Source organism: Chamaea fasciata, unplaced genomic scaffold (assembly GCF_029207755.1).
Source record: "Chamaea fasciata isolate MVZ Bird 193981 ecotype frontalis unplaced genomic scaffold, bChaFas1.0.hap1 SCAF_5, whole genome shotgun sequence".
Lineage (NCBI taxonomy): Eukaryota > Metazoa > Chordata > Aves > Passeriformes > Sylviidae > Chamaea > Chamaea fasciata.
The window spans coordinates 26946074-26973460 of NW_027094090.1; the positions used below are offsets into that span (position 1 = coordinate 26946074).

The following is a 27387-nucleotide window of genomic DNA, read 5'->3' on the forward strand; positions in this document are numbered from 1 at the left end:
AAAGGAGCTGGCCAAGAGATGGATGAGTTGCCCAGGAAGTGACAGCTCACTGGGAAACCATCATCTTTCTTATTGTCATTTGGCACCCTGGTTGCTCTACAAAACCTTGATACCATGTAGCCTGATCATCCTACAGCATGAATCAAAGCAATGGAACTTCATGGAATTAGCTTCAAAGTGGACTGTTGAGTCAAATGAAAATGCTTTACAGATATACCCCAAGAGATCCCATGAAGAGTCTGATCTGCTTTACAGAAGATTTTACATGTGTAGTGAGAAATGTGCAAAGAAATTCCAAGGAAGTTTTTGATTAAATGAATAAAAATATGGTCCTCCTTCGGTCCTTCAGGAGGCTGTGCTTCTCACTTAATCATATTTTGAAAATTTCATTGAGCAAATATTGCTGCTGGAGGAAAACCAAACCGTGATATTGTATTATTTAATCATAGAACTATAGAATGGTTTGGGTTGGAAGGAAATTTAAAGATCAGGCAGGAACACCTTCCACTAGACCATGTTGCTCAGAGCTTCATCCAGACTGGCCTTGAGCACTTTCAGAGATGGGGCTTCTACTGCTTCTGTAGGAAATCTATCCCACTGCCTCACTGCCCTCACAATACTTTTTTCCTAATATCTAATCTAAACCTACTTTCTTTCAGTTGGAAGCCATTCTCCCTTGTCCTTCCCTGCATGCCCTTTCGAATAGTCTCTCCCCATCTTTCTTGCAGGCTCCCTTCAGATACTGGAGGGGCTTCAATTAGGTCACCCAGCAGCTTCCTCTTTTCTGGGCTGAACAATCCCAACTCTTCCAGCCTTTCCTTGTATGAAAGGTACTCCATTCCTCTGACTATCTTGGTAGTCTCATTTGGACTCTAACAGGTCCCTGTCCTTCCTGTGATGGGGCCCCAGAGCTGGATGTGACCTAGAGTCTCATTCTGGTGAGACTTCAGGTGGGGTCTCACCAGAGTGGAGCAGTGGGGCAGAATCCCTTCCCTTGAGCAACTGGCCACACTGCTCTGGATGCAGCCCAGGATACAATTGGCTTTCTGGGATGGGAGGGCACTTTGCCTGCTCATGTCCAGCCTCTCCTGTACCCCAAGTCCTTCTTGGCAGGGCTGCTCTGGATCTGTTCCTCCCCCAGCCTTCTGTTGATACAGGGGTTGTCCTGACCCAGCTGCAGCAGCTTGCACTTGGTCCTATTATAACTCATGACATTCACACCAGCCCACTTCTTGACCTTGTCCAGGTCCCTCTGGATGGTATCCCATCCTTCAGATTTTAGATTGTTTAAGTGGTGTGAATTAGTACTAAACCTTATAGTACTATCTAGTATTATCTTACTAGGTAAAATAGGACTAGACCTTATGTACACTAGGCAGGAATATTAAGAGATGGTATTTAGAGTATGTAAAAGGACAAAATTACTTCCTTTTTGTCTTTTAAGATAGAAGATGTATGAGACATTAATTTGGTCTGTACTCAACCAACCAAATGTTAGCTCACTTATACTGCTGGCAAAAATGTTTCTAAATGTTAAAATCTGTTACTAAATCTATGTTATACATCTTAACATTGATGACACAATTTTCTGTTTTTTCCATGAAAATTATAAATAATCAGCCTGGTATTAATGATTCGAAATTTAATGCCAGTGTCTACATTTGCTTTGTTTTAAAGTTTGCATGGAATAAAAGATGTATTCTGATTCTAGCCTAGATACCCAAAGAAATGAAGTACATATGATCTTCCTTTCTGATTGTTATTCTTAATGACTTTTGAACAAGCTAACTCAAAGGTGCTAAGTTTACACCTCACACAGCCCTTGGGTTTTAAATCTTCAAACTGCTGCATGATTTCATGGTTTCCCAATAACAGCCATTTGGCCTCTTCAGTTCAGCAGTCCACTGGTGAGATCCCTAATGGCAGCAACATATATTGTGTCTGGACAGCAGGTAAAAAGGGAATGTGGAAGAATCTGGAATGTTATTGTGAGGTGATTTGCAGCAACATTCAAGGTATTGCCATATTGTTGGGATTATGGCACAGAGCTGTGGGATTACTCACAGGGGAGGAAGGTAACCTCTGCAAAATAAAAATACGCTTAAGTACAAGGTGCAAAACTATAGAAAAATGGCCTGAAATAAATGTGTTGTTCGTAGAGGTAGGTACTTGTTTATCTGTAAAGCTAGTCACATGCCTCCAAACAGTACATTATCTGCAGTGAGTATCATTTATACTCTTTAATACGAATAATTTTTTGGCATCCTTCTCAGAAAACAGGTTGTCTTTTTTATGTAATCTCTCGTGGGTGGGTATGGGGATCTCATCTGCCTTATCCAAGTGCCTGTATTTGTCCCCCTTTACAGTGTTTCTCTAATGAAAGACATCTGTTGTGCAATGCCTGTCATCTACACTTTGATAAATGCAGTTGAGAATATATGTTGGTGTTCAAAATTATTTGTATCTTCATCTCATCTGTGTTTCGGGGTAACTCTCCACAAGTGATTTGGGCAGAGTGAATACCAAACATTTCAAGGTCAGGTACCACACTGATTCTGTTCAATATGTTTATATCACTAGCTTCATGCTCCTTGTGCTGTCAAAACTCAATTCTCATACTAAAAGAATACTGACAGTACCATACATAATCAAGATGGTCCCTTTTTGTTAGTTTTATTTGTGAAAAAAAAAAAACAAACTGAAAAAAAAGTGCTGAGACGAATGGTTTCATTATTTATTAGTGAGTTACATGACATAGGAGATGATAATGCTAAAAGCTTTCAGGCAGTGCTTTCTGCATTCAAAGTAGCTCACAGGTGTAGACTGTTTTCTTAGACCCAGCAAATGAGGCAGAAAGGTTAAGTGACCTGTACACAGCCAGCCAGCTGCACTACCAGTTATGAGGCCGAGGCATCTCTATTGGAGTCACTGGTCTTTGTCAAGTCAGTGGCAAAATTGTCCTTACACTCTCTCTGCTGCTTTTAGAATGAATCTCAAAAGTGATGAAAACGTGTCATGATTAAGGAGATATTCTGAACTCTCTGGTGTTTGTAAAGTGCTTTTTTGATTTGCAAATTGTTCTCAACATCACATTTGTGGAAGTGTATGGGTGGAAACCAAATGCATCTTTGACATTTCTTTTATGCATTGCTGTCAATCAAATGGCACATTATATTATTTTCATCATTTTAAGAAGAAAGGATTAAATCACTATTTGAAAATTCTTGAGAAGTAATAAAAAAGCATTCAAAGGTTTATCTAGGGTGAAAATAAGTGCAATTCTGCTATTTCTATAATGATTTCCTTCTCTCTGGTTAAAATATTTTTGAAGCTCACTGCTCTTTTTAAAGCAGCAAAGACATATGACTACTTCTTTTCCTTCCAAAGGATTTCCTGCTGCAGATTTTCACAGTATTTCGGATACTAATACGACCAGAGATGTTTCCAAAAGACTGGACAGTGATGCGTTTGGTTGCAAACAAGTAAGGCATTTTTAATGTTATTAAAAAGTATGGGTAGTATGCACAGATCATGATAAAAATGAAGTTACATGATGTATGTAATAAAAATTCAATGTTTTTTTTATAATGCTGGCTGTAGTTTTTCTTCTTTTAATTTAAGATTTCAAATCTCTGGACTTCTTTTATACCACAAATTTATGATATAATCTGTACTTCTTTCTGTTCCAAATTTTAGTAAGCACATATAACTGGAAACTCAGAAACACTTTCACAGAATAAAGCTGCAAAGCATCAACAGCTTTGTTTTCCAAGTAACAAATGACAAGCTCTAAGGAACTTCTTTTCAAATCTTTTCAAATCTTTTTCTTGAAATTCCGAGTTGGTAAAGATCTGTTTGCTCTCAAGAAGAAATTATCAACTGTAATATTGTTAACGATGCTTTTGCATGTTTGTTCATTTAGTGTTTGTCAGGAAAATCACAAAAATCACAAATTAGGAAATGAGGTACAGCACAAGGCAAGTCACATAAGGCTCTAAGCACTGCTTAGTGAGATTTTCAGATAACACCTGCCTGTCAGCCATTCTTTCTCTGCTCAGGCCTTAATTTTAAAGAAACAGATTCCCAACATTTCTAAGTAATTACAACAGGTCTGAAACAATAAATTAGGTTTTATTTCGCCTCTATCACCACCTATCCTTTTTGCAGTCTAGGCTATAGATCAGATAAATCAGCTGAACAGTCAGCACATTTATACAAACATCAATGCCAGCAGAGGAGGGGTGTTGTTTTGGGCAGACCTAGGAATCCAGAACGAAGGATTGACTTAAACTTTCATGATACCCATTGCAATGCCTGATTAAAATTCGGTTTTAGTCTGCATTGTGCCTGCTGACTTCAAGGAGAATTTAAATTTGTGGTGCAGTACATACTACCAGTAGCAATATTATTGGTGCAATGAAATTTAACACTTGTGTTTATGATCTGTATTTGTTCAAACTTTGTCATGGCTTGAAACAATTTTTGTTAATTTTTATTACCTCAGTGTTGCTAATCTTTTCAAGTTTGAATTCCAGAAAAAAAGTTACTAATTAAAGAATGGGTATGATCGTTAGTTTCTGTGTATGATATTAAATAAAGTATGACTGATACCAGCCTGCATCTGGTAATCATGCTTAAGAAATAAACAGTGAAACAGAAGGAAGGAAAAAAATAGGAACTTTTAGACAAAATGAATAATCTAAGAAATTTTTATGTATTCCAGTAGCAGCTGGCTTGGCAGATGGCTTTGCAACAGCTGACATGTACGGAACTAAGGTTTAGGAACGACCTTGGCATGTGGTACATGGCTGGTGATAATCAGATGATACCAAGTTCTGCAAAAGGAGCACTTTTCTTCTCCAGTGTTTTAGTAACCATCACACATCTCCCTTCATTAATCCATGTCATGTTGTTTCTGATCATCTAGTCTATGCCCAGTACTATCAGGCAAAGAAGATAGGCAGAAGCTGACAACAACTGCTGGTGGGAATTGGCCACGAGGAGCTCATCAGACCAGCTAACTGATCCTGATGACACACAATTGCATAAGCACTTCTGCCAGCAAGTGGGCTATAAACACATCTTTACCAGTTAAGCTTTCAATAATTGCTTGGCTAGGAATTTGTTCCTATGTGGAGGAAGTGCTAGTTTGCTGTGAAACAAGGGGTTGACCAGGTGTATCTAAATGTGTGGTGAAAGCTGAAGCCTCATTATTCCTGTGTTCCTATTCTGTTCCTTTTTGAGGCAGCAGAAAGGAAAATCTGCTTCTGTTCTCTTGTCAGCTCCAGAGAACTAGATTTTCCAGAGCTTTCTGAATGGGAGCTTCTTCCTTTACCTCGTGTCCCTGACTGCAGTGGCAGTGGCTGCCTTCCTTCAGCTTCCTCATGGTGCTCAAAAGCACAGAGTAGTAGCTTTGCTAGAATTGTTCCAGCCCAAAATTGTTATGTGCAAAGGAAGGAGCCTAGAGTCGGGATGCAAAATTAGAGCAGTGCCTGCCCCACAGAGAGAAGTGAGCTGTTCTTTCTGAGCTTCACTTCATCAGCCAGAGCACCTCCAGGGATCTGAAACTCTTCAGAGCTGAAGGCCAAACTTCTTGAACTCTCTTCTCCATTCATAGCTAAAAGAAAAACCTAGAAGGTCTAGCCCATCTTTTTAAGAACAGAATTAAGTGATCTAATAATAGTCGGGGCCTTTTCAAACTTCTGCTTCCCAGGAGTAAACCAAGTGCTGTAGTTCCTGTGTCCCATGGCCACCTTCTGATCTGTCTGGCCTTTCACTCGCAAGACTGTAGCTCACCTGAAGGCAGCGTGTGTGTCGTGGGAGCCTCACCCATTGCTGCAGACACATCAACAGCAGCACTGGTTTTCTCTCACTGTCCCTAGAGTAATATAAGCATTCAAACTATGTGATCTTTACAGGAAGAGAGATTTAGCCTGTCTGAGCCTAGGGAAGAAATAAGTCGTAGCAAGGATATAATCAAGGAATAAGCTTTTCCTGCGGGAGAAGTTACTTTTTTTTCCCTCTCATGTATGTATGCAGAAGTAGAATTGCCTGAAATATTTTAAGTCTTAAAATGCCATAACTCTTATAATATACACTATTTACATAGGCTCCTAGGTTTGTTATTTTTTCTTTCCAGTTGCAATGTTTTCAGTAATTATGTAGCATCTGATACTTGGATGCTGTCCGCGAAATTAAAAAAACCGCCAAAACAAGAAGATACCATGAGCTCAAGAAGTCAAATCTCTAACTGTCCAGAAACTAAGATGTTTCGTGATGACACATGTATCACATAGTTCTGAATGTTCTGATGCTCAATGTATGAAGGTATTAGTGGCTAGCGTTATAAAATGCCAATTGACTTCTAAAATTTGAGAAATTAAGTAACATTTAAAAAGACAAACATAGCACTAAAGCAGAGAAATAGATTTTTTTGAATTGTATTCTGTAATGGAAAGAGGACATGTGAAAACATCCTTAGCTTTTAAAAGCTGAGCAAAGGGACAGAAATAACTCTGTTTAAAGCTTCATTACTGTGTAATATCTGAGCTAATCAGCATGCATGCAGGAAAGCAAAATAATTACTTATGGTCATTTAATACTTTTAACATTGATGTTACTACTGATTGACAAATATGACTTTATGTTTACTATGGAAAATACAATTTTAAATTCTTTCATTCTCAGAGTAGACTTTCTTTCTACATCAATTAGGTAGTATCTAACTTCTATTTGTAACTGCAGAGGAGCACCACATAATAGCGGAAGATGTTTGAATCAGTTGCCTAGCACCAGAGGGAAATACTAAATTTTATAGCAAAATATGCCTGACTAAAATCGAAGCTTCTGGAGAAGACCTTCACAGTTTCAACTGGAAATCACTGTGGAATGGTCAGTGGCTTCACTTAACTTAAGGTTAGGAAAAGAATGACTTGTCTAATACTTTAATTGCCTGGCATCTTTTGAGAGCAGTTAATAGACTCAGCTGAACTTCAGGTATGTCATGCTGTTCACAGCTGAAGAGGGACTTGGAGAGCAAAGGAGTTTCAATTACTTGCTGAGCAAATCTTTGATATTCATAACATACTATGCCTATGTATTATTGAACAAAGAGCTAATTTTCTGCCGCTCTTTGTATGCAAGAAGCTTTAATTTTCAAGATCTCTGTGTCATTAACTATGTATATCCTTTCAGCATTCTGTTTAATGGTAGAGATGCTAGATCATCCAATCCTCAATTTGAATACTATAAGCATACAAAAGAGGTGTACAAATAGTATTATTTATAGTAAAATAATTGATCTGTAAAGTAAGGTTTACATAATATGCTGCTTAAACTGAAATTTCAAATGTATCTACTGACAGTTGGGCATAAGGACTTTAAGCAGAGAATCCTTTTGGTTATCAAATTCAGTAATGGCTGAAATACATTATTATTATTACTACTACTATTATTATAAAAGTAACTCAAATGTAACACAGAGTAAGGTAAGACATCAAATCATCATTAATGCCATCATTATAGCTACTCTGAAGAATCCTGTTAGCTCCCCTGGTGTGGGAGTCTGAGACTCCTACAATGAACAAAAATTCCTGCTTTTATGTAATACATAGTGTTGCTAACAACATTTCTGCTTTTATGTAATACAGAATGGTGCTAGCAACTGAACCTGGCATTCAGTCCTTCACAAAAAACATGTATATGTAGGCATGCATGTATAAATAAGCTCATAAACATGTAACAATAGATACATACACATACACGATTCAAGTTTTATTTCATTTCCTTATGAAATATGAAAGAATTTTTTTTTTCTGTTTTAATTCCTCTATGTTTGGGATTATTTCACTCTGAAATAGCAGAGAATGGGATGAGAAGCTAATGTTATACATTTGTCCTGTATCAGCATGGAAACGGAAAGCTTTCCTTTTCTGCCACTGGCTGTCCAGGCAAAAACCAAGTTGGCAGAGCATAGGCAGGTCAGAAAACAGTTTTTGAACTTCTGGATTTTTCAAACAGCTTATTGCAGAATGGTTTGCTCTGAAAATTTGATGGAAAAGCCATTCCATCAACAGGGGCCGTACCAGACATTGGGTTAGAATCCTGTGTATGAGTCCAGAATAACTTAGTAGCTAAAAGCAGGAGGGTTTTGTCCTGTAAAACAGGCATTCTGAACAAATATGTGGCAGGTGGTAAGAGGGAGAAAAGCAAGTCTTGTCACAAACTCAGTAGTTTATAGTTTGATACTTAGATGGAGTTCAAATGAATGTTGTTGTTTGGAAATCACTGGCTAGGAATCAACTTGGAAGCTGAGTACTGTACAGAATCAGGCAGCTGTCCCCTGGCTGCTGCCTCTGCTTTCTGCATTTTTGCTTTTTTTTTACATAAGCATCCCCAACCTTAGCTTATTTTCTGTCCTATCTGATTTTAGATTGTTATAGATTCAGAATAACAGGTGGTGGAAAAACAATGTCTTCAACCTTGTGTGTTGCATCTGGTGTTTTGAGGTTTTTTTATCTACAACATAGCCTCTCATGTTAGAGACCCACATTTTATCAACTAATCCATATCATATTTTTGGCTTACCAAATAAATGAAACCTGAGCTAAGTTCTCTATAGGAAGAAATAATTACATTCCAATTATTCTGCTATCTCAGGAAAATTCTTCAAAAATATTCTAAAAGTTGCATTTAAGATGTCTATTTTATTCACCTCATAAGAATTGAAGCAGATCTTTCTCTTCAGTTTCACCTGCCATGGAAGAATATAGCAAGAAAGGAATTGTCTCAGACATAAATAGAACTATGTAATGGAAACTTGGCAGTATCGTTACAGGTCTTGTGGAATTTTCTCTGGAGAACAATTTTTCAGGGATTTATCACTTTAGACTTGGGTGGAAATTTCATACAGCAATAATTCTGATAAACTGACTTTTCCTACCAGAATGTCTTGCTGAAATAGACAAACCATTTCCATTTTGTGAAGTGTATGGACCTTAAATTAAAGCATGTACAACAACAAGAATGACAGGGCTCTGTTCTTATCCACACCTCGATTATTAATTTTGCTTATACTGCATTTTACTAACATTTCACTTTGTGTTCCATGCTGCAACAGCAAGTGCTGTACACAGGCTGTAACTCTCCATTGGTGAAAAAGTGGGGTAAATTTACCAATAAGTGCTAAGCATGGAACACTACTTGAATAGAAAAGTTACAGTGTAATCCTTGAGAAAATAATATGTATTGTGTGTATACATACAGTGTGTATGAAAATACACTTTAGCAATGGAATAGGAATAAACGCAACTTGAGACTCAAGCACTGTTCTAAACACAGTCTCAGAACTGGCTGTTATGGGTGTTCAGGCATATCAAACAAGAAGGTAAAGTTTGGCAGGGACAGTAATTTTAAAAGTAAAAGGATGGAAGAAACCATTTGAACTACTAATATGTTAAATTATACATAGCCATTTTATATTTACAAACATGGAAACTGTCAAAAGTGCTAGAAGAAGAATATAGTTTATCTCCTAGGTGGGTTGGCTAACATTTAATTCTCCGGTGTTGTAAAAAATGAAAAATATTGTAACCTTGAAATATATATATTGCTGTTGTTATATTTAACTTTTTTTTTTTTTGTCTTGAATGCATTGCAAAAAATAGTAAAAAAATGTAGTCCAAAATATAGAAAGGGAAACATATTTGAGCATTTTAACAGGTCAAGAACTATGTTCAAGGAAGAACTAAATGTATGAATAATAGACAGATGGTAATTAAATGAAATGTGTAGATATAACCTTTTTCTCAGAAGATGTTTAAACAGTTGATTGTTGTAAAATACATAACAGCAAAAAGATCATTCTGTGTTTATCTTTTTTTCTCTATATAAGTATTCACTTCTGGTGATTTTCAAAAAGAATATAATGCTTTATATGGATTTTTAGTTTGACTAAATTGCTGGCAGACAAGAGAACTGCAGAGATAAGTTTAAGGTTTGAACCACTGAAATTAGGTGTATTTAAAAAATCTCAAAGAATGTTCTGTTTCTGTAGATTACCAAAGTTGGTTGCTACAATAAACAAAGCCGTCATTGACCTTTGGTGGCAACCACTGTGAAAGGATCTTGGTCACATATATTTATTTAGGATAGATTATTATAACTCAGGCAGATGTAAATGTAGGGTAATGTATGACTTTATGCAACATACTGCATAGAGATCTTTAGAAGCAGATCCTTCTCACAGAGCTCACACAATTTTATCTGTTGTCATTAAAAAGACTTTTTCTATAAGGGTGTCAATGTTGAATATTGGCATTTACTAGATATTTTTTATTTATAATCTATATGCACACATTTTCAATACCAAGAAAGCTGAAAACAAATTGTACAACTGTGTGTATTAATACTATTAAGACAAGGTGTGTAATAAATCTGAAATCGTAATTATTTTCAGAACAAAGTTTATGGTTGATCTTGGTCAATAATATTCTTCTATACAGAATGTCTGTTTTCAGTGAACATTCTTATTATCTTAATGGGAATTTTTTCTGTCAGTAGGTGCTGTTAGGTACTTATATATGTTGAAAATGTAATATTTAATGCCACCAGACATACTAAGTCTGTTTCTTCACTGGAAAATTGCCCTTCTTAGAGCATTAAATATGAGTTTCCACTTAATGAAAACTTCTGTCTTTTTCATTCTTTTCTTCCCAGTGTGATCATTACTACAGTCTTGTACCTTTCGGATGCCCTTCGTAAAAACTTCTTAAATGAAAACTTTGATTACAAGGTAGAGTAAATGATAGATGCAATAGCTGCTGCATCATCCTGTGGCTTGGTGGTTTTTAAACTTAGCTCCAGCATCTAAGCAGCTAGAATATGTACTAAATCAGCAATTTCAAGTGCTCAGAGACCTTTATTTCTTAAATACAGGACTGTCTTAAAAATGAGTGCTGTGAGGTATTTTTAATTTCATCTTATTTTTCCTGTTGTTATTTGATCCTCTTTGTTAGACTACTTATTTAGGATTTTTGCATAGCAATTTTTTGGATCATAAAAACTAATGAAATTATTTAGCTGGGTTTTTTAGTTAATACAGAAAGAAAAAGTATTTCAATTTTTTTAATCAGTGCAAATTTATATAAAATGCAGATTTATATTTTTGTAATTTCTCTCAGAACAATTAACATGCTGCATAATTAAAATCAGAAAATTATGATACTTCATGCTGAATGTAGTTAAAGATGTTAGGGCATACCTCGTATAGTGAGATACTGGATTCATAATAAACTGTGAATTACAGATTATGTTTTTAGGATTCAGATGAGACCATCTAGGAATGTGTCATAAAAGACACATTTCCTTGGAAACAAACCTGGATGAATATTCTGCCCAACCAATATGTGCTAGTCTAACTGCTGCATCATGAAAAGTGCAGAATATCCTTTCTACAGAAGACAGTGAGCTCCTGTTGACTTCCAGCAGGGCTGTGGATGCTTCTCTGAAAATCCAGACTCCTGTTAGATAGATTGGCAGAAATGCAGATTTATCTACTTAACTGAACATGAGAAACCTATTGTTTATGAATTTATGTAAGTTCAGGGGCTAAAACTGATAAAACAATTTCCTGTAGACAAGGCCTCTATGTTACTTAAACTTGATTAGCAATGTTATTGCTGTTCTGCTGAACTGCAGGGTCTGGAATAGGGCTCTCTCTACACGTCCACTCATGGAGCATCCATAATTGGGTTATAGTATTTAGTATTTCACTTTAATTTTATCTATAAGTTTTCTAAGTAGAATATTCAACATCTAATTCATAAAGCATGAGCACGAAACATCTGTATATTGTAATATCTTAACAAAATCTGGCTTTCGTTTTGTCCACTGAAGGAAAACTCACTGCTGCAAGTGAGACTTGCAAATAGTATTATTATAAAGTGTGCTGGACAGAGAATGTCAGTCCTGTTCTGTGGTAGCTTTTGAGGCGTCAGAATTTTTTGGGTTTTGGACTTAAAGGTGTAACTTCTGTAGTTTTCAATTTAAATATATCCAAACAAAAGTTTCCAAAAGTAAGGCTTTTTGATTTGGAGGGATGAAAAAACCCAATCTGTAACTTTGAAACTTTTACATTTCGAGATGTAGGATATGTAAATAGATGTATTTCTGCTGAACATCTTGAGGTTGGTGCAAAATTTATTTTGAGTCAAAGAAATTTATTCAAAAGCAGTTTGAGTAATTTATTAGTTGAGAAACAAGGGCTGTGATTTGAAATTTTGCATCTTGAATGGTCATAAATTGTACTGAGAAAATGAAATAACCATATGCCATATGCTTATTGTAGATATGGGATTCCTACTTTTTTCTTGCTGTCATTTTTATAAACCAGTTATGTCTGCAACTGGAGATGTTCACACCTTCCAAGAAGAAAAAGGTCTTAGAAAAGTAAGTATTGCTATCAGCTTGTAGAAAACTGTAACAGATTTAAAATTTCACAAAATGCAAGACATTGGAGGTTGCAAAAGGACCCACCAAAAAAACCCCATAACAGTATCTCCACTGGCTAGAGAAAGACTTGCTTCTGGTCCTTTGTACAGGCCTTCAGAGCCAATAATCTTCAAATGAGTGCCTAAACTGGTTTAGACACTGGGAGCAAAACAACCATTCACTGCCAGTGAATGCATAAGTCAACTCACATTTGTTCAGGGGTTTCTGGCTGTAGGAATTAATTGTGGTTTTTTTTAAGCTAGAGCAAAAGTATTTGTTCTCAGAGAGAGAACTGGAGCATGTTATGGCAAAAAATAGGTTTTTCTTCATAGCTATGTTACTGATGTGTAGCATTTTGACAATATTTCGAATAAACCTGGGTTTAGGAATCCAGTTTTAGCTGAGTACAATCAAAAGAGCAAAAAAACTTGGGTGAAACCAGCACTTCCAAAGTTGTTTTTTGTGGACTACAAATGAGACATTTCATTTAATAATGTCACAGAATGGCATATGAACTTGATTTTCTTAAATTATCTTTTACTTTCTTGCTTTATTTTTTAATACACTGCAGATATGGTGACATGAGAGTAACAATGGGATGTGAAATCTTCAGTATGTGGCAAAATTTAGGTAAGTGATTAAACACATCATCAATAACTCAGAAAATGAAAGCAAATTATTAGTTCTTTGCCTATTATATATACTTCCCTGTGATAGACAAGTTGTTGATAATTTTGTTCAAGACATGAAGTCTTGATTCAAGTTTAGGAAAAAGTTTGTCATCTGTAGTTCCCTTCTTTATAGCTAAACTCAGCTTTCTATGCCTTGATACAGTAGCTGACCCATCCCTGTTTCTTCACAGAGAACTGAGAATGCCATCAAAAAAATTAAGAAAGAAAGTACTACTCCCTTTGGGCTGAATTATTATGCCTTAAAATATACTTATGTTCTTATTTTAGTCCTGTTGTCAAATTGTTTAAGGACAAGACATGTCTTAATTATGAAGCTCTCCTGAGATCCTGGATTTGCATCAATCTTCACTGAAGTCTTAGTTGCACTAAAATATAAAGGCATAAACAAGTCAATGACTAATGTGTAAATGAGACATTGAACAACATGGAAAAAATACATGTTTGAATATAAACTTAAGAACACGTTTATATTTTTAAGCAATTGTGCAAACTGTTTGAAATTATGAGTGTCAGAGAAATGCAGCTGAACATTGTTTGGGAAAAAAATAAAAAGCGAGTAGAAGATTTGGACACTATGTTTTTCATTTTTATATTTCAGTTATTCAATATTCACTTCATCAGAGGGCTTATTAAAGATACAGCAACCATCATCAGTGGTTTCTGCGATACCGTCATTTCAGTGCTATCAATCTTTCCCCCAGCAAGTAGTTGTAAAAAAATGATCTTTCAGCTCAGCATGTACTAGAAATACATATGCAAAATAAGAAATATTTCTTTATTAATCTCTTGTTAGCATCTGATAAGTAGCATATTTTACTTATTAACAATATTTAGTATTGCTGACTCACTAAGACATCCCCTACATTACATGGATACATTATGGGTATTTCAAAACTGGTATATCAAGGATACACTCCCAGGTCCCATCTCCTTCCTGCATGTAACACCTTCGTGTGCATCACCTCCCCACTCATGTTGTTCTCTGCTGAATGGAACCTTGGGATGCAGGCAAATGATGCCTTTCAATAGGGGTGAGTTTTGTGGGACACAATGGAGCTCATCTGGTGATATGTCTAAATAAATGCCAGGATATTTATTTCAATTGGTGTTACGCTAGTCAGCATTTTACAATTCTTGGAGCAGTAAGAGTCTTCGTATCGTAAGCCTTGATCCTTGTTTTGATCACCTTGCTTTCATAGGGATAAGCATTCTAGGATATTTCCAGAAAAGGGAGTTCTTGTTTTCCTTTGCACAAACTCAGGCACTGAACAGAGCAGCAAGCAGGGGCAAATGCCCACTGGAATATCCAGAGGTAGGCTGGATGTAAATTAACTCCTTGCTTGGAAAACCAATGCATCCTGATTCCTAATCTCTTAATTTTGAAGATATCAGAAGTCTTACTTGTGGAAAACTGAAGCTGAATTGTTAGTGTTTACTATGTGCCATTTCTAGCTTTTCTTACCAGAACGTAATTTTCTTTGAAGTGGAATGTGGTGCGGTAATAGATGTTTTAGAACTGATTTTAAAGGAAGTTGTTTTGAGAACAGCTGTGTCTTATTTTTTTTTTTTCCTGCAATTGAAACACGTATTTCCATTCCTATACTTGCAAAACTAAAGTTAGGTAAAAATCAAAGTACTTACCTTTTTTTGATGAGCACAGGATATCAGACAGTTAACCATTTTGTAAACACAAGGATGTAGAGCTTAGAAACCAAATTATTCCTGTGAAATATGAATGCAATGCAGAGAAAGTGCTTTGTCTGTTTTTGTTCTCTTGCTGGAGGATTGACTTTTGTCCTGGGTTGAAGTATATTCTATCACCATCTTCATGAACTGTTGAAACCAGGTGAGGCAGTGCTCCCTGCCTCCTCCACTCTGGCTTATCTTCTGTTAATGGGCCATCAGCACCTTTGCTACACAGCTCACAGATAACCCCCTCCTGGACTACCTCCTGTTAATGGGCCCATCAGGCCTTATCACATGACTCACCATCCCATTGTGGGATGCTCCGCCCAGAAAGAGAAACCAAGCATTCCAGCCTGGATATAAGCTGAGACTCTGAACACCAGAGGGGCGCTTACCCACTGGATTCCCAGAGGACCCGAGCTACCAGACTTTTCTACAGGATCACTGCTTCAGGAAGACCACCTCATCTGGACTGCTTCCATCACTACGCTCAGGTTGTATTCTGACTCTGTCAGTGGTCTTTTGTATTATTGCATTGATTTTATTTTACTTTCTTTCCTTTTTTTCTTTTTTCCTATTAAATTGTATCTCTGACTTGGAGCCTCTCATTTGTTTTGCCTTGAAACTACTACATTTTTGGCGCCCAACGTGGGGCACAAGGCACTGAGAAAAGTCAGAATTACAATTTTGTATTGAAGAAGACACCTGTTCGCTATGATGCTCAACATGCTTACATGTGTCTTATATCTATCTCTCTATATTTTTCCACAACTGGGGTACTATCTGCCAGTCTTAATGCTCCTGCGTAGACCAGGGTATGGTACTAAAATTGCTTTAGTAGTCTATTATGTCCATTGCTTGATAAACTCTGAGGCAATGAACATTATTCAGAATATACACCCAGTTTTGTTTTCTTGTTCTGGTCTAGGATGCTACATCTGGAGCCTCAACAATCTCACCCAGCCCCTGTGGGGAGGGGTGAAGAATGATTTTTTCCAGCTTTTCAGGCATGACACAGCAGTTTTTAAAAATATGGAATACCCTCTGGATGCCAAGGACAGCATGATGTTGTTGTTAGTCCTGCTTTGTCTTCTCTGCACGGCCCGCACCATGCTTACACTACCTAGTGTGATACAGCGTGTTCTGGAGGAAGAGGGAAAAAGAAGCAGAGCAACGATATCAGTGTCTACACAGAGTGTCACAGAGGTGAAAGGAACCAAAGGCAAAGCAACAGTGTCCTCATCTACACAGACCGTCACAGAGGAGAAAGAAGCCAAAAGTGAGGCAACAGTGTCCACATCTACGCAGACTGTCACAGAGGAGAAAGGGACTAAGGGTGCCATCAGCATCTCCACACAAACCATCACCGAACCGGAACAGCCTAAACCAGTAGCAGTTGCCCCCGTTCAGAAGAAGAAATCAAGGACCAAATCAGTCCGCATAGTGACTGATGAAAGTGCAGCAGGACCTTCACAATCAGCAGAAGAGACAGAGCCAGAAATCATCACTCGCTCTCTATCTCTGGGTGAGCTGCGTGACCTGCGAAAAGAATTCACCCGCCAGACCAACGAGTCCATCCTGACCTGGCTGCTCCGCATCTGGGACGCTGCAGCCAATGACACCATTCTAGATGGAAGTGAGGCCAGGCAACTGGGATCGTTGTCCCGGGATGTGGTCATTGACCAGGGGATTGAGAAAAGCCAAGAACCTCTCAGCCTCTGGCAGCGACTGCTAACAAGTGTGAAGGATAGATACCTTTGTAAAGAAGACCTCCAAGTGCACCAAAGAAAATAGAACACAATAAAACAAGGTATCCGATGCCTGAGGGAATTGGCTGTGTTGGAAATCCTTTTTTCAGAAAATGAGAGATTTCCTAAAAACCCAGATGGTGTCCAGTGCACATCACGGATGTGGTTGAGATTTGCACGGCTTGGACCCGAGATGTACTCACGTTACCTGGCAACACTGCAATGGAGGGAAGGTGAGGACAGGGTAGGTGTCTTGGCTAATAAACTAAAAATTTACGAAGACACTGTCACTGCCCCAGTTCGTACCCATGTCTCATCTGTGGAAACAAGACTGGCTGAGCAAGTCCGGAACTTGATTGAAGAAGGCCATCAGAAACTGAAAAAAGAACTTAAGGAAGAAATTTACCATATCCAGCCAGAGCCAATGAGAGTCTCTGCCATTAGGAGCAGGCGCTCCCCAGCCAGGGAGAGAGGATACACACCCCGAGGTAACCTCTGGTCTTTTCTTCGGGAGCATGGAGAAGACATGAGGAAGTGGGATGGAAAACCCACCTCCTCCTTAGCAGCCCGGGTACGTGAACTGAAAAGAGAAACACCTACCACAAAGAGCCCATCTAAAATCAATGTTGCTCCGGTCTCTCGTGCACAGAACTCCAGACGGTACAAGAATGACAATATGACTGATCCTCTTAAAAGAACCTCAGAAACATATTTACAAGAAGAGAGCAATGTATGCCATAACCAGGAATAGGGGGGCCCTGCCTCTAGCCAGGTAGAGGAAAGGGACAATCGGATCTACTAGACTGTGTAGATCCGATGGCCTAGAACATCTGACCCACAAAGATATACGGCTCTGGTTAATACCGGTGCTCAGTGTACTCTGATGCCATCAAGGTACGTGGGAGCAGAACCCATTTCCATTTCTGGGGTGACAGGAGGATCCCAGGAGCTGACTGTACTGGAAGCTGAAGTAAGTCTAACTGAGAAAGAATGGCAGAAACACCCCATTGTGACTGGTCCAGAGGCCCCATGCATTTTAGGCATAGACTATCTCAGAAATGGGTATTTCAAAGACCCAAGAGGATACCGCTGGGTTTTTGGCATAGCTGCTCTAGAGACAGAAGGCATCAGACAACTAAGTACCTTGCCTGGACTCTCAGACGACCCCTCTGCTGTGAGACTACTGAAAGTTGAAGAACAACAGGTACCGATCGCCCGAGCAACAGTGCACCGTCGGCAATATCGCACCGACAGAGACTCTGTGGTCCCCATCCATAAGATAATTCGTGAGCTGGAGAGCCAAGGGGTGGTAAGCAAGGCTCGTTCACCCTTTAATAGCCCTATATAGCCCGTGCGTAAGTCCAGTGAAGAATGGAGACTGACGGTGGATTACCGTAGCCTGAATGAAGTCACACCACCACTGAGCGCTGCCGTACCAGACATGTTGGAGCTTCAGTATGAGCTGGAATCCAAGGCAGCAAAATAGTATGCGACCATTGATATTACAAATGCCTTTTTCTCCATTCCTCTGGCAGCAGAATGCAAGCCTCAGTTTGCCTTCACCTGGAAAGGCGTGCAGTACACCTAGAACCGACTGCCCCAGGGGTAGAAGCACAGTCCCACCATTTGCCATAGACTGATCCAGGCTGCACTGAAAAAGAGTGAAGCTCCAAAACACCTGCAATACATTGACGACATTATCGTGTGAGGAAACACCGCAACAGAAGTCTTTAAGAAGGGAGAGAAAATCATTCAGATTCTCCTGAAAGCCGGCTTCGCCATCAAGAAGAGCAAAGTCAAAGGACCTGCTCGAAAGATCCAGTTCCTGGGAGTGAAGTGGCAAGATGGACGGCGTCAGATTCCCACTGAAGTCATCAATAAGATCACTGCAATGTCTCCACCGACCAACAAGAAGGAAACACAAGCTTTCCTAGGTGCCATAAGTTTCTGGAGGATGCACATTCCCGAATATAGCCAAATTGTGAGCCCTCTCTACCTAGTCACCCGCAAGAAGAACAATTTCCACTGGGGCCCAAAACAGCAGCAAGCTTTCGCCCAGATCAAACAAAAAATCGCTCATGCGGTAGCCCTTGGCCCAGTCAGGACGGGATCAAAAGTGAAAAATGTGCTTTACTCTGCAGCCGGGAGCCATAGTCTGTCATAGAGCCTTTGGCAGAAGGTGCCAGGTGAGACTCGGGGACGACCACTAAAATTCTGGAACCGAAGCTACAGAAGATCCGAAGCCAACTACACTCCCACAGAGAAGGAAATCTTAGCCGCCTATGAAGGAGTCCAAGCTGCCTCAGAGGTGATTGGTACTGAAGCACAGCTGCTTCTGGCACCTCAACTACCGGTGCTGAGGTAAATGTTCAAGAGAAAAGTTCCTACCACACATCACGCCACCGACACCACGTGGAGCAAATGGATCGCCCTGATCACGCAGCGCGCCCGTATTAGAAACCTAAATCGCCCTGAGATTCTAAAAATTATAACAAACTGGCCTGAAAGTGAGACCTTTGAATTATCCTCTGAAAAAAAAGAAGAGCAAGTGACACGGGCCGAGGAAGCCCCACCATATAACGAGCTACCAGAGAGTGAGAGACAATATGCCCTTTTCACCGACAGTTCCTGCCGAATTGTAGGTGCTAACCAGAAATAGAAAGCTGCTGTATAAAGCCCCACACGACGAGTTGCACAGGCTACCGAGGGAGAAGGTGGATCAAGTCAAGTCGCAGAGCTTAAAGCTGTCCAGCTGGCTTTAGATATTGCTAAACGAAAGAAGTGGCCGAGGCTCTATCTCTACACTGACTCATAGATAGTAGCTAATGCTCTGTGGAGATGGCTAGACCGCTGAAAAAAGGCCAACTGGCAGCGCAGAGGGAAACCCATCTAGACTGCTGAGATTTGGCAGGACATCGCCACCCGAGTAGAAAGGCTGACCGTGAAGGTTCAACACGTAGATGCGCATGTACCCAAGAGTCAAGCTAATGAAAAACATCATAACAACGAGCAGGTGGATCGAGCTGCCAAAGTGAAAGTATCTCAAGTTGATCTAGACTAGCAGCACAAAAAAAAATTGTTCCTAGCTCGTTGAGCTCATGATGCCTCTAGTCATCAAGGGAGAGATGCAACATATCAATAGGCTCGTGACCGAGAAGTAGACATTACTATAGACAACATCTCCCAGGCTATCCATGACTGCAAGACCTGTGCTGCAATCAAACAGGCCAAGCGAGTGAAGCCTCTGTGGTATGGCGGACGATAGTCAAAGTATAGGTATGGGGAAGCCTGGCAAATTGACTACATCACCCTTCCCCAAACCCGCCAAAGCAAGCGCTACGTGCTCACCATGGTAGAAGCAACCACTAGATGGCTAGAGACCTACCCTGTGCCTCATGCTACTGCCCAGAACACCATCCTGAACCTAAAAAAGCAAGTCCTGTGGAGACATGGCACCCCTGAAAAAATTGAGTCAGACAACGAGACTCATTTCAAGAATGGCCTCATAAGCACTTGGGCCAGAGAACACGGAATCAAATGGATATACCATATCCCATACCATGCACCAGCTGCCGGGAAGGTGGAACGCTGCAATAAACTGCTTAAAACTACCCTTAAGGCACTTGGTAGAGAAACCTTCAAAAATTAGGAACAAAACTTAGCAAAGGCCACCTAGATAGTCAATACCCGAGAGTCCATCAATCAAGCTGGTCCTGCCCAGTCTAAATCCTTGCATACAGTAGATAGAAATAGAGTCCCTGTAGTACACATGAGAAGTATGTTAAAAAAGACTGTTTAGATTAATCCCACCTCGGGCAAGGGCAAAACCATCCGTGAGGTTGTCTTTGCACAAAGACCTGGTTACACTTGGTGAGTGATGCAAAAAGATGGAGACACCCACTGTGTACCACAAGGAGACCTTATTTTAAGTGAGAACTGTGTGTAGGATTTCATTATATATATATATGTGTGTGTGTGTAGTTTAAAGAAAGTATTGATTTGGGATGATGTAGATGGTAATAGAATAAGAGGTGAATAATGTCCTGGGTTGAAGTATATTCTATCACCATCTTCATAAACTGTTGAAACCAGGTGAGGCAGTGCTCCCTGCCTCCTCCACTCTGGCTTATCTTCTGTTAATGGGCCATCAGCACCTTTGCTACACAGCTCACAGATAACCCCCTCCTGAACTACCTCCTGTTAATAGGCCCATCAAGCCTTATCACATGACTCACCATCCCATTGTGGGATGCTCCGCCCAGAAAAAAAAACCAAGCATTCCAGCCTGGATATAAGCTGAAACTCTGAACACCAGAAGGGCACTTACCCACTGGATTCCCAGAAGACCCGAGCTACCAGACTTTTCTACAGGATCACTGCTTCAAAAAGACCACCTCATCTGGACTGCTTCCATCACTACGCTCAAGTTGTATTCTGACTCTGTCAGTGGTCTTTTGTATTATTGCATTGATTTTATTTTACTTTCTTTCCTTTTTTTCTTTTTTCCTATTAAATTGTATCTCTAACTTAGAGCCTCTCATTTGTTTTGCCTTAAAACTACTACAACTTTGGATACAACTAACCCACTGTCACTTCTGAATGCAGTATTGCATAATAAAATCTGATAAATTATGTTGGTGTTGTATTCTTCTTTTGTCTATAGCTTTCATTTATTGGCCTTAGAGCCCATGCTGTGATGGACACGTGATTAAAAAAACCCCAGGCATTTAAAATGCTATTTTTGCATTCTTCAAATAGCATTTTTATTGCTTGATAACTCACAGGACACCTAATTCACTTTCAAGTTTATGTTCATTTGCATTTTAGGGGAACACAAGCTTCACTTTATTCCAGCATTGATTGGCCCTTTCCTGGAAGTGACCTTGATCCCTCAGCCAGACCTGAGGAATGTAATGATACCTATTTTCCATGACATGATGGATTGGGAGCAAAGGCGAAGTGGCAACTTTAAACAGGTACCTTGTGTGAAGCTGTTTATAAAACGGGACTGAATATCAAGCACTTCATAGAGTCCCAGTGGACTTGAACCTGGAGTTCCACTGGTGGTTCAGGGTGGAGAAGGTATCCACAACTCTTCCTGTTGGAGAGGGATTACGAGGGCTTTCCCTTTTTTTTCCTCTTTCAAGTGCTAGTAAGATTCTCCAGTTAATACTATCCTGTTAGTTGTGTGAGTTGAGGAATAAAATCCATGGCCTGCTGAAGTGAAGAACAAAACTTGAGCTGTTTTCGACATGGTTGTTGTGGTGGTTTTTCACTTCTGCTTTACAGTGGTACAGACTGCTGGTTAGATAGGATTCAACCAGCTTCCCTTCTGGTTACTATGGAGAATGATCAGATGTTCTTCAGTAAGGATCCAAACATTCTTGTTGCTCAAACACTTTCTTAATGGGCTAGAAAGGAACGACCAAGAGTGCCATCTGCTCCCTCAGCTCCCACTCAATTCTTTCAGACTTCCTCAAACCATTCTCAATGCCCTCTGTACTGCTGCTTCAAATTGAAGGAAAACAGAAGTATTTTAATTACCCACAGGCAATCAGAATGCTTAGGGTGGGAGCTGCATCTAAAACACAAACCAAACTACTAAAAACAGAGAAGTGCATGTGATATAGGTAGGTCGCTTTTCACTATCAGTATATAAGCTTATTTTTAAAAATGACAACAGAAATGTTAGCAAGGAGTGAGAAGGAAGAAAATCTGCTTGTTATACTTCTCTGTCTTTGCAGCTTGGTTTTAAGTGTAAATTGTAATAGATTTATTCTGTAATAAAATAATGACAACAGCTTGGTTTCTCCCCTAGATTTGTGATTGTTATTATATTACTGTTAAAAAAGAGGATTGAAATATAAATACACAGTGTAGTATCAGCTCTGTATTTTTTTGTAACCAATGCACTTAAAAGCATGCATTGGAATCATTAGCCGTCAGGTTCTCTTAACCACCACGTTTCTTTGATACCTAATATGTAAGTCCAGGAAATTTGGTTTCTAATGAAATACACTGGTAGGTAGGAGTGTTGGGAGAGTCTGAGTTCCCAAGGATTCTGAACAGTGCAGACATTTATGTATAATGTATATATTATACATAAACATATAAATAAATTATATATTTATATATACATTATATACATATATATATATATATATATATAAATTATAAAGAATGGGGTGCAGGTCAGAAAAGACGATATTTTTACTTCAGTCTGAGAAAATAGCTTGTGCTTAGAGCCTTGCAATGAGAATTCAGGCAATTTATTTGGGCTGTGTGCTTTTCTTCTGACTCCATAAATAGATAGCTGCCTTAGCAGCAGCAAATGCTACTCAGCCTGTAGTTTTAAAGTCACGTTGCTCAATTTAAATTAGCTCCCTCCCTCCAAAAAAAAAAAAAAAAACCCAACCAAAAAACACCAAAAAAAAAGAAAACCCTACAAACCTCAGAATTATAACAGCTTCAAAGAGATGAAGTGACTTATCACATGATTGACCAATAATTCTAAAATATGCATTTAGCAAAGTCCCTTACATAAAACCAGATCTTCCCTCTGTTTTCGGTAATCTCATTAAAGGAAAAAGGAACTGTTTACACCACACTTATATGTTGCAGGTGGAAGCAAAGCTGATTGATAAACTGGACAGCCTAATGTCAGAAGGTAAAGGTGATGAAACATACCGAGAACTCTTCAACAGTATGTGAGTAATATGTTTATCTTATAATTCCTTGAGTTCAGTTGGTTGTATCAGATGCTAATGTCATTGTAGAGAAGTAATGCTTGAACCAGTTGTGATGCTCTTTTTTATTTTTGGGTGGTTTTTTTTTTGTTTCCTTAAAATCTGAAGAATAAAATGTTTCATGTTGTTGTATAGCATCTGTAAAGTCTGGCAGTACTTCTTGCATGCAGCTATAATTGGGAAAGGCTAAATCTGTTATATCACAGAACATTCTCTTTCTCTACCTACTAATTTTAAAATCAGAAAAGCAGGAAATGCTTCATAATTGCATAGGGTGCAGGTAGAGCTCAGATGGAGCATTTTGAAAACAAGGCATGACAATTCAACAAAAAGCATTTAATAAGTGATCTTCTATTGCTACAAACTTGTACTCCTCTCAGTAATGTCACTTGTTGATTTCTTGTTTGCTGTAAACAATTGTGTTTATTCTGATAAAATTATTTCTTCTAATTTTTTTATCAATTACTGGCTAAGTTTTTAGTGTGTTTTAATAAATGACACATCACTTAAATCTAATAGGAAAAGCTAATGATAATGCTGAAGTCCCTAAAGTTGTGCATAAATTATTCCACTGACTGAAATAAATGATTGTCAGAGAGTACAGGTACAAAACAACTAACTGGACACTGTCTCTGTTGTTCCTCAGAGCTCAATTCCACCAAAATGAAAGATTTCACTTATTTCTGATGTGTTTATTTTAGTAGGAGATGTATTGTTCCTCTTCAGGATTCCAAGCTGCTATGTTTTCTTCAGTTCTACTAAACACATTTGTGTTTTTTTTTTCCTGTTCATATGGTTTCTGAATCATTCTTTCTTCTTCAAATATTATTTTTAGCTCTCTTGTCTTTGGTTAAAGAACAAAATTCAGGTCTTGGTGTCTGAAAACAGCAAACACTTAATAATCTGTAATTGTACCAAGTGAAAAAAATAGAGTAGCTAAATATTTATCCTGTATGGAAGCAAAAGTGGGCAGAGAGATTAGGCAGAATAGTATGGAATTGAATGAATAATAGCAAACAGCAGTACAGTATGCTAAAGCAGAACTTTCCTGTAATTATTCATGACATTTTCATAATCTGAGTAAAGATAATAAAAAGTAACATATTTTCAATAATACAGTACTATAGTATTCTAACTGTAAAATTAATTCATTAAAGTAAAAGCTCTAATTATGAAATGAAGCCTATGTAAAGTGTATCAGTGTGTCCATCACTGAAATAACTTAAAATCCTATAAGAAAGCATATTGGTATCAAATACTGTTCCTAATTTTTTATGGGTTTGAGTTAGATTTCAACTGGGGAATGTTAAACATGATACAGTGAAAAAATGCTGAGAGCCTTTTATAAATCTAAATGCCGAAAACATAGTCATGGTAATTTAAATTGCAAAATGTCTCACAGCATCAGTATACTTGTGGTTTCTGTCATGGCATAACAGAAGTTAAAACTAAACTCTCAGAAATTTCTGAGTAAATGCTCAAGTTCACTCCCAGCTAATGAAAAAGGTAGTATTTACGATTAGGTTTTTTTTTACTTTGACTCTATGCATTACTACCTCTCAAGAGGAGAGCTTGTAGAAGATACTAATCTAAAATGGAGGATGACATATTGTTCTAGGGTATGTAAAGAAAAATGATGAATATCAGATGGACAGTTTGGGGAGTTGACTGCAAGAGACAGGGTTGGTTAGCCTGAGATTTTGGGGTTTCTTTACTTCTTCCATGGGTAATTTAAACTAAGCAATATTAGGGTGTCTTTATACAGGGCAAGAAAACAGACTTGTTAGATTGAAGTGGCAGAGATGTAGCAGGTACCCCAAAATTGAAACAGTAATACAGTTTTGCTGCAAGCAGTGGTTTCTTGGTCTTTAAGGAAAGAAAATGCTACAATATTACCTGATCTTTCTGAAGATTAGGCGTGGTTACTTTTGATAGGTATCACTGGGAACCACAGGGGTGCACACACCTGCTTTGAATACGGCCGGGGACTGCAGCAGCTGTGACACTTTCAGGTTTTGTCATGCTGTTTATTTTGTCTGAATTGTAAAGTGAGTTTAAATCTCCTAACTCCCACATTAACTGCATTTTTTTTTTCTCAGAGACAATAACTACATCTTTCCTTTGAACATCTATTTTCAAGGATAAATTATGAGCATCTCCAGAGATACTAAATCATTATGTGCTTAGAATTTGCTGCCTACAATGGAATTATCTATATCAAATAAAAAGACAGAGAAAGTAGGGGGAAGGTGACTGCTGTTTGTTTTGAATCAATGTCTTTCTAGGGACTGGAGTGTGACCATTCACTGATTAGCTCCTGATGTCATTTGAAGGAGCTGTAAAGCATGAAGTAGTGAACCTTTCGTTATCATGAGAAACTAGATGTTGCAATTGCTATCCATTGTAATTATGGTATGAGAGCTGTTCTATTCTACATTTACACTGTAATATTGCAGTTGAATTCCTGAGTTAATTAGCACAGGGAAAAGAATGATTTTACTTTACTGAACAGTTGGTGGTTAAAATAAAATCCTCAGAAGACAAGGTATATACAAGGTCTTTCTTCTGAATCCAGTGCATGCTGCCAGTTTATTACTTCTGTAGCTGTATTTCAGTTTGGCCTAAGACCAGCCATTTCAGATTTGGAAGTTAAGTGGCAACAAAACCTGGACTAATGAGTTCTGCTGGGGGCCTGGCAATGAGGCTTCTCTTTGAAGAGATTGTAGGTGACATTCAGCTGAGCAGGCATTTATAACTGAGTTCTGCCAGTTTCTGGGTGATTTCTCCAGCCATGAATCTATTCTATAAAAAGTGATGGCTACCTTTCCTCTGCTGTCTTCAGTCATCTTAACTTCTTCTCCAAATGCATGACTGAATTCAGCACTGCCCAGTCCATTAGACTCTGTCTGGAGTGAGTCTTTTGAGAGCCTTTATGACTTGTTCAGGGAGCCTCTGGCTATCGTGAGGTCTTTGGACTCTAAAAGAGGCATCCACATGTTTTCAGGCACCTCTAGGATTAGCTGCCTGTGAGCTAAAAGTCTGAATAATGCTGTGGTTTAGGCATAAAAAATCCATTTACAACATGATTGAGCTAGCCAGGGTGTTGTTCTAAGCCTGCTGTTCATCCCTGGAGAACTCTGGTCCTCTGGATCACTATTCTCTTACTTCTGGGGTACCCAAGATTAAAAATAATTAAATGCACCCCCCTTTCTCCCCACCAAACACAGCAAGGCCAACCATAATTGTTGAGCTCAGGTGTTAGGTTATAGTAGCATGGATAGGCGGGAACATTTTTATAGTTTCCCTTTGTTGTTTAACCCCCTTAGTGCTTTGTACAAGATAGCCAAGCATCTTGGCTAAGCTTTGGGATCTGTAAGAGCAGGGATTCAATTCTACCTAGATTTAGCTACAATATATTTAAGTAGCCTTTTCATTCTGAGTGTTTGTTCTGTGCATTGTGCTGGAAATGTGTGGGGGGAAAGGGAGGCGTGCATCAGAAGGGATGTCTTAAATTTTTTCAACCAACGAACCAACCAACCACATTGATGTCAGTTTGTATAATTATTTTGAAAGTATCTCCTCAACTCATTATTAGAAATTGTGTGTTTAAAATGAATGTGCCAATGCAATTTTAAAGAAAATGCATAAGTCAAATGCAGATAAGAACCATCTGTTTTGAAAGAGAAGTCAGACTTCTATTGTTTTTCCAGAGGAGCTATCAGTAATTATTTTGTTGAATCTAGGTTGAAATGTTCCTTTTTAACATAGGGTTAAAACGAAGTAGAAACAAAAAATCCCTGCAGTAATCAAGGTTTAATAATGTGACAGGCTCTACTCTTACTTCTTATTAGACACAAGAATTTCTGTTAGAAGGGAACATAAGGGGTTCAAAAGTGAATTAAGGTAGCCTGTGTATTCTGTATGGAAAACAGAGGTGCTGGCTTAGTGCTTCAAAATTTCTGGTTCAGGATGGCCTTGTCATCTGCCTGCTCTCAATGAAAGGTAGCCAGCCTCTGACTGTGAGAG

The 27387-nt window shown here is 38.6% G+C and overlaps 1 protein-coding gene across 1 annotated transcript in view; it reads left to right on the plus strand.

The window, feature by feature from the left end:
• DOCK4 (dedicator of cytokinesis 4) overlaps positions 1–27387 on the plus strand; it is a 235756-nt gene that overhangs the window by 172133 nt on the left and 36236 nt on the right. Inside the window, exons 27-32 of the mRNA XM_066183071.1 lie at positions 3388–3482; positions 10717–10792; positions 12347–12447; positions 13061–13119; positions 21443–21591; positions 23237–23322. Coding sequence (XP_066039168.1) covers positions 3388–3482; positions 10717–10792; positions 12347–12447; positions 13061–13119; positions 21443–21591; positions 23237–23322 — 566 coding nt within the window. The remainder of the gene's footprint in view (positions 1–3387; positions 3483–10716; positions 10793–12346; positions 12448–13060; positions 13120–21442; positions 21592–23236; positions 23323–27387) is intronic.